Source organism: Centropristis striata, chromosome 13 (genome assembly GCF_030273125.1).
Source record: "Centropristis striata isolate RG_2023a ecotype Rhode Island chromosome 13, C.striata_1.0, whole genome shotgun sequence".
NCBI classification, from domain to species: domain Eukaryota; kingdom Metazoa; phylum Chordata; class Actinopteri; order Perciformes; family Serranidae; genus Centropristis; species Centropristis striata.
In genome coordinates, this window is record NC_081529.1 from 21,376,253 (window position 1) to 21,384,644 (window position 8,392).

General features: G+C 41.5%; 1 protein-coding gene across 1 annotated transcript; it reads left to right on the plus strand.

Moving 5' to 3' along the window:
* The first annotated feature begins 891 nt into the window (after nt 1-891).
* On the plus strand, nt 892-8,196 carry arl6ip1 (ADP-ribosylation factor-like 6 interacting protein 1). Its single transcript, XM_059348835.1, has 6 exons — nt 892-1,036; nt 2,095-2,228; nt 2,916-3,035; nt 4,787-4,904; nt 5,313-5,397; nt 7,171-8,196. Exons 1-6 carry the CDS (start codon nt 1,001-1,003, stop codon nt 7,287-7,289), a joined length of 612 nt encoding a protein of 203 aa, XP_059204818.1. The 5' UTR covers nt 892-1,000; the 3' UTR covers nt 7,290-8,196.
* Nucleotides 8,197-8,392: the final 196 nt, after the last annotated feature.

The following is an 8,392-nucleotide window of genomic DNA, read 5'->3' on the forward strand; positions in this document are numbered from 1 at the left end:
ATCACATAGCGAAGTGCACATATCAGGAAAAGAGGCAGGCGGTCACAAAATTTAAAAGTCAGTTCACTAACGGTACTCTCTGACTCATCCCCAAAACAACAATAAATAACAGTGAACATAAATAACTAGACATTAACGCAACCTGTGTAACAAACCTAACATGTCAATGTAACACTTAGATTGCTTCCAAACCCTTATTTACATGTGAAACACAGTGCTTCAAAGCATTCTGGGAAACACTCCCTACGCTCTCTCCAAACACGTTACAATATCATATTTTGCTGAACACTCCCGCCCAGTCAAAAACTTTTGTTTCACTCACTAAAAGTTAATAAACTGAATAGAAGCTGTAAATAAAAAAAGTTTTTTTTAAAAAAGATTTTCAGGCTCATCTTGTGTTGGTAAATGCTGTCCCTCTGTGGCAAAAGAGTGAACTGCAATTCAGTCTTCTCAAGAATATGAATAAAGAAAATGATAATAATAATAAAAAACGGCAAAAAAAAACAAAACCCAATGAGCAGGTGTTACCAGTAGTCATGCTCCACTGATCTTTTGAAGAGCTGCTATACAAAACAGATATAGTGTACATATTTTATTCATAGTATTATATTGCCAGTTCACTTTCCCTTTTAAAGCCAGTCAACAACTGTTTCTCAGTGTTGTGCCTATTATAAATAAAGAATCTGAACTGTAAACTCATTTTTATCGCTTTTGATTTTATTTTTCAAAACATAAAATTCCTTGTGTGTGAATCATAGATTGTATAAATAATCCTTGGCACAATTGTTTTCGCATAACGACTTCTAGACTACATTTCCCAGCATGCAACTTGCGGATTTTGACGCAATTTTTGATATAAATACATCCTGCCAGAGCACGACCGTTAGTGACGCCAAAGTCAGTAAAGGAGGCGTGTGCGCTGCTGCTCTGTGGGTCGTTTCCCTATTTAAACAATAACGAAATCTACAATAGACTCCTAACCGACGGTGGGTCAGTAACGATGGCTGAAGGTGACAACAAGAGCGCAAATATGCTCGTGAGTATTTTATTTACTGGTGAATTTAAACGGATTCTGCCCGCTGTGGGTGTGTGTAACAGAAACGTTAGCATCAACTGCTAATCTGGTAGCGTTCACGCATCCAGAGGCCTGTGTTTTTGAAGATTTGTTCAATCATCGTGAACTTTGCGCCGCCGAGTAGCAAGCAACTTAAACTAGCTTAGTCTGAGTTAGCTTCGATGGCTAATCCGACCATCCGTCAAAGTGCCGTCGCAGTTAACGTCAGCTAGCTCGGCAGCTAACCAGTTAGCAAGCTGACGTTGGGTTAATACGCCAGTTAGCTTCAGAAAAGACCTTTGGGACGTCGCTATCGGCCGCTAACGCTAACTTGAAATCGAGTTAGGACATTTTCATCTGACTATAAACTTCACGAAACGTGTTTTTTATTTCCTATTTCCTGCGTAGAGCCATACTGCACAGTCACATAGACAAGAGGAAATACCGTTATCGTTCACTCGCTTATTGCCGAGCCCACCCACCTCCTCTTTAAACACTAAATACATGTGTGTTTCCACAAACATTACCAGCAAGTTTCCTCAACCCCCCACGGCCCAAATAAAGCAGGATAATAATGATGTCAGGATTTGAGAATTTCGTTGAATTGGCTTTAAAGCACGCTATGACTTGCAACAAAGTGAACTCATTCAATCCCCATTATATAGGGGTTAAAGGTAAATAGACGCATCGAGTATATTAGCTAATCCTAAATAAGTATAAACTGTTAACATAGACGTGTTTCATATTATATTATATGATATCATATCATATTACCGTCGCTTTACCTTGCAGTTTTCTTCTCCGCATGTACTTTATATTTAATTTTATTATCTTATAGTGTGGGTTAAATGGAATGAGTATTGTACAGGAATATTTTGACATTCAGGCTCCAGTTGCATGGCCCAGGAGAAACTCCTCCATGATACCTGCAGATATAATCCCTTTTAAATCTGAAATACTCCTGATATTATGCACATTTTTGTTAAAATCAAGAACACTAATCTCTGTTAGTTCTGTAATGTGTATAATTTTGTGTCCAGGCTCAGGAAACGGCCCAGCTGGAGGAGCAGCTGCAGGGCTGGGGTGAGGTGATCCTGGCTGGGGATCGCGTCCTGCGCTGGGAGAAGCCGTGGTTCCCCGGTGCCCTGATGGGTGTCACCTCCGTGGTCTTCCTGTGAGTGCATTTAACTGTGTGCTGCGTCACAGGCTTACACACTGCTAGGCACATAGCGGGCATTGCACACATTTCCTCTTGCTCAGCAGTGAGACATATCCATAACAAGAAGTATCTACGCTAATGAGCTGCTCTGGTTCAGAATCTGACTCGCTGGTGTATCAATGTCCTAAAACAGGTTCAAAGGTTTTATTAGTTTCCAACATTTTGGAAATGCTAAGCTTGAAGAAAGAAATGTTGTGGATTATACCAGATTAGATTTTAGTTAAAGAGCTTATATTGTGGCATTCTGTTGTTTGTCAGTAAGTCTTGACTAGCATGAAGAATCCAGACTAGAACACAAAGGGACTGTTTTCTGTCAGTGCCTTTTCGCTAACACGGTGCATTCCTTTTTTTATGATGCCAAATGCACACACCCTCCTTCCCAATATCTGGTTCAGTTAGTCTGAGGCCTTTTGCATTCTCTTTGCAGACAGTTTTTTATATTACAGCTCCAGCACACATGCAAGAATCTCGCAATAAGCAGTTATCTTGAAACTGTTATGTTGCCATATGAGAAGGGAAAGTCCGCAATACTTTATGCCTGCATGCATGAAGCAAAACACCCTTGGTTCCACTGTGAGTACTTGACATGAAACTGGCTCTTCACCATGACTGACTGCCTTTGTCTTCTTCCACCTCCTGCAGTCTGATTTACTACCTGGACCCTTCAGTGCTGACTGGGCTCTCCTGTGCTGTCATGCTGCTTTGCCTAGCAGACTACCTGGTGCCCACCCTCGCACCCAGAGTCTTCGGCTCCAATAAGTGGTAAGAGCATGAGGATGAAAGTCACATTGATGGTGAAAAATTAATTAAATAGGTTTTCCATTAGACCATGAAAAAAATTCAACCTATAAAAATATGCTTTGTCCTACAGGATCACTGTTTTGTGTCAGGGCTTTGTGCTAGTTAGAAGATTTTCTGGGTTTTACTTGGATGTCAATCTGAACAAACACTGCTACACCTGACAAATCCAATCCTGTCTGCATGGACTTGGAATGAACAAGGACAAATGACAAAAGTTGTATAGTTCTACAACAGACTATGCTGTCAATGAAGCTGGGGCTGGACCTCAGGGTTTTGTTTGCTGTCTTGTTGGTAGATGGCTCCAAAGCCAGCATAGTGAGTTTTAATTTGGAATCAAACATCAGTTGGAGATTTTCTTGGTTCTTGAGCTGATCTGAGCCAAAGGGCTATTTCAATATCACTTTTTGGGAGAAAGGGGAGTTTCCTCTTTTTGCTGTACTTAATTCGACATTCTGAGTGTCACCTGAAACCTGGTCAACTATTTCATGGAGCTTTGACATTACACAGCGCTTCACTCAGCTGAGTGTGAAACAGACACCAGGACAGGATAGAGTGACAGCCTGCAGTTGGCGCAGTGTGTTGGATGTCCGTCCTCCACCAGACGCCTTCAGCCTCTCCATGTAACTCTGAACCAGCACAGCATGACCTGGACCCTTGTGCAATGCTGCACATTCCTCAGGCCGAAGCAGCACACATGCTGGGTCAGACTAGTCCTGAGTGTTATTAAGATAAATGGTTAAGTGAAGAGTTATCGGGGTGTTCTGCATGTTGCACTGGGTGGTTTGTGAGTAGGATAAATGCACCAGCTTTTGTCAGGGTTAAGTTATGGAGGTAATTGAATCGGGATGGGAACTAACTCACCCCTGGGTTTAAAGGCAGCTTTGTATTTGTAGATAGGAAATGGTTTTCTATTGATCCATGGAGTCTGATAAAGATTCTCTGAGAACATGCTGTGTAGCTCTGCTGCTGCTGAGCCTGCAGAGTCAGCTGGATAGCAGTAGTGTGTCTGAGGGCTGCTTAAACGGAGCTATCAAAGTCTGGTCACGGTCTCTGTTTGGCTCCCTGACAACAAGGACCAAAATAGGGGACGATGGCTAAGCAGAAACTGAAGGCCACTTTTCCCAGCTGCCCTCTTCCAGTCAAGTCCTCTTGCCCTTGCCAGAGTTTTATCTCCTCAGTCTTGCAGCACTGTAACATACACACAGGATGTTTATGGCCCTTCACATCTGACTAGTGGATCAATCAGGCCTTTGTCTCTAATGAAATGGTGAAAAATCTGTTTCCCAGCGCCCAATTAAATGCTTCCAAATAGCATGTCTTAAATTTTATATCATGAGATTAAAAATGCCCACAAATATTCACATTTGAGAAATGACTTCAAAGAGAAATGTATCAAGCGAGTTGTCAATTCCATTTTCTTTAAGGGAGATTACAAGTGGTCTGACATAAGATTTGATGTTAAAATTTCAGACAACGTGAGCTCGACAGGGAGTTGTTGCAAACATTCACTGTATACATTTTCTCTATCGAAGAGCAGCTAGCAAGCAAAGATGGCTGTCTGTATGTGACAAACCACACTGAATTTATCTGTTTCCTCTCGATGACCAGATTAAGAGGTGGTGTTGGTGAATATTCATCTGCTTTAACTGAACAAACTCTGCCAGGTTGCAGTCAGTTTTACTGTTTTTAACCTGCTCTTCTCCTTGTTACAGGACCACTGAGCAGCAGCAGCGTTTCCACGAGATCTGCAGTAACCTGGTGAAAACCCAGCGCCGCATGGTCGGCTGGTGGAAGCGTCTCTGCGCCCTGAAGGAGGAGAAGCCCAAAATGGTAAATAAGAATATATAAAAGTTTAATCTGACTCTCCCACACAGACAGTGAATCTGTCACTGAGCGTTGGCCTTTACATACTGTAGACATCAGCCTGAAAGCTGTCTGCACTGCCGTTTGTTACAATGGCGAGCTTTCTCTGTGCTCCAGATAAAAATATCCTCAGCTGATTTGGCTCTGCTGCTCCACTTAACAGACCTCAAACTGGGTTACATGCGGAGATAACCAGGTTTTTCACAGCATGCTATAACACCGTTAAATTACATTATTGAATTCAATGACAGTTTTGTTGTTTTTTTTATAGATTGACAGCATATGTTTTGGTGATAAATAAATTGATCATGTGGCCGTGCATCTGTGGAATAATGCTGTAGTCTGACTGTAATGTGACCTCCCTGCTCTCCACAGTACTTTGCCTCAGTGATCAGCAGCCTGCTGGCGGTGGCCTGGATCGGACAGCAGGTGCACAACCTGTTCCTGACCTACCTGATCGGTGAGTATATTATCAGTGCAGTGTTTTTACTGTTTAAATGGCTAATCCTTTCCTCCTGTGTTGGTCATCTCATTTTATGCATTGGTATGTGAGAGGATTATCTGGAAACTAAAGCTTTGATCACCAACAGTCACAAGATGCTCCCAGACCCCTGCCTTTACATCTTTAGCTGCTTCAATGAATGTTTCCTCTTAGTTTAGCTGCTGTGATGCACGATAGATCTGAAACAGGAAGTTGTGGTTGTCAGGTTTATGGGTTGTTTTCTTCTTTTCTTTTTTTAGCAGTTGCAAACGTTGCTGCTAGTCATCAGATGTTCTGCTTGTGAAGACCTTTTAAAATGGATTTAAATCCTCAGTATCAGCTGTTTTTACATGTCTAACCCTGGAACTGAAGATGTACAGAGCTCCTGAGGTGGACAGTGAAGTCACATGAGCCCTGCGTCACTCAGGCTTCCTACTGCTGTGACTCAGAAGCAGTAATGTAGATCAATACCTGGATCCCTGAGACAACAGATAGTTCCAGTAATTGTAATATTAAATTAGTGCTGTCACTTTCCTATTAAAGACGTGTGATTTAGACTTTGGATCTTCACTGTTAATTGAGACCAAATTGGGAAGTGCATTTGCAGTGAAACCTGAAATCCTTTTGTCTCATGGGACAAAGCCTTCGTCAGCCTGAGAGCTGCTCAGCGATGCCTTAGGGAAAGTGGCAGTTGTTGAATCAGCGGCCTGCCAGCTGTAGGAGCCAAACATCAGTTTTATAAGCTGATACATGTCAGGGATTCAGCTGACGGGAAAGCCATGTAGAAGAAATGACTTCAGAGGGTGCATGACTCTTAAACAACAAAGAATTCTTTGTTTTAATCTCGGATCAAGTTGCTCATGAGGCTTATTTGGTTTTTTTTTTTTTTTTGAAGACTTACTCACACAATCCCCTCAGCACCTTTTTTGTTTAAGAAATGCATCAGACCTGTTTTTGCACAGGTAGGCTTGTCACAAACTGCTGCATGGTGCCTTCAGTGACCAGCCGAGAGCTGTCATGTTGCCTTTGCACTCATTGTGCCTCAGTTGTGTTGGAATGTAGGAAACTTCCTCTTTCGATTAGAAATTAGGGAGTTGTTGATCTATTTGTTTAGTTGCCGAGCAGCAGTGTCTGTAACATCAGGCATTTCACCTAGTGAGCTTCCTCTGGCGTAAACAAGAACTTACAAGTTTGTATTAAAGGCAGTAATTTAGGGATCCCACAGCTCCACATCTCTGGAGCTACTAAAAATAAAATTTCACTGTGGAATCTATATCCGATGCTTGGGGTGAACTTTTAGTGTCATTGTGGAAACTTCTACACTCTTGATATTAACAGATCTTTAAGCATTACTGTGGAAAAAGTGTTAACATGTAAAAGTAAAGCAATGCTATCTGCAACACGATCAATACTTCAGTGGTTAAACAAATGATTTGACAAACTGTTTTTTATAAAAACTTAGAAATGTGAAGCACACCAGTATAGTGTGTGAGGGCTGTTTTTCCAGTTACTACTTGCTCTGGGAAATGTTTTTGAATTTCATTTCTGGAACTCTAAACTAGAAAAATCCTCCAGAAACTGTTTTTCCTGTGGAGGCTTTAGAAATCGGGAACCATCTATAACCTCACCCTCCCAATACCCAGTACAATAACCCTTACCTTATTGAGTGTAGGCTCAGTGATTGGCCACATGACTAAAAGTGTTACTTGTGACTCATCAGCTGCTGACACGTTCATCTTTCTCCTCCTGCAGTGAGCTTCCTGCTGCTGCTGCCCGGCCTGAACCAGCACGGCGTCATCACGAAGTACGCCTCCATGGCCAAGAGGGAGATCAACAAACTGCTCAAACAGAAGGAGAAGAAGAACGAGTAGACAGAAGTGCGGATGAAGGGGAAACCTCTGAAAGATGAACGACGACACAAAATGAAAGATGGAAGGAAGTTGTTTGAAGAAGAGAGGAGAGCAAAACGAGCCTCCTGCTTTCGGTCTCTGCCGCAGAGAAAGAAGCACTTTTTTTTTTTTTTTTTTTTTTTTTTTTTTTCACACATTGGATAAGTTTAATTTCTCTCCCACACCTTCTCACATTTAAACCTCAAGCACTTGGTTGTGTTTTTTTAAAAGATTTATCCGCCATGCATGCCGCCACCACATGAAGGTTCTGATATTGTCACATGTTCATCCCAGCACTGAGACGCGCAACAACACACACACACACCCAGTGACATCCCCCCCTCTGTCTCTTAGTTCAGTGTGCTTCACTTTAAGATGTCAGTAATGCTTTTAAGCCATTCCCTCTACTTAGACAAAGTGACTACTGAGCAGTTTTTGTAGCATTACTGCATCATTTTAACCTCCCATAGATTTCTCAGTTTGTTTTTTTTTCAGGATCTTTTTGTCACATAAGGACAGGTCATGTAAATTTTACCTTTTTTTGCTTATTCTGCTTTGGTTCTATTTATAAAAATAAAAAAATGATAACGCTGAAAACAACTGGATTTAAATCTGAGTTCATCAGGAGTGCAACTGTAAGTCTACTGCTGTACCGCTGCTAGCTGGACTCTGCTCCGTATGTCCCTCAGTGTCCTGATGGGGGCTGTCTGTGTAAATAGGCTCTCTCACTCTATCCCTCCCTCTGTCTGTCTCCTTTTCTCTGTTCTTCTTGTTTGTCTCTCTTTTCCTCAATTTCATTGTTTCTGGTTTGATTTGTCTTTGAACTCATTTCATTATTTGTCTTTATTGGAGTTCTTTACCAAAATGAATAAAGTTTGATTTAAATTAATCTTCTCTGGTGTTTGTTTCTTGGTTTGAGTTGACTGCTGCTGTACTTTTGCTTCAGGTGTGCAGAGTGAGCTTCAGGGTTTAATAAAACTTTAAATTTAAAGCAGTTCTGTGCTCAGTAAATGTCTAATCTGGTCACCAGGTTGAAACATGGCCTTAAAGTGAATATAACCATGTTTCTTTTATACTAATGCATC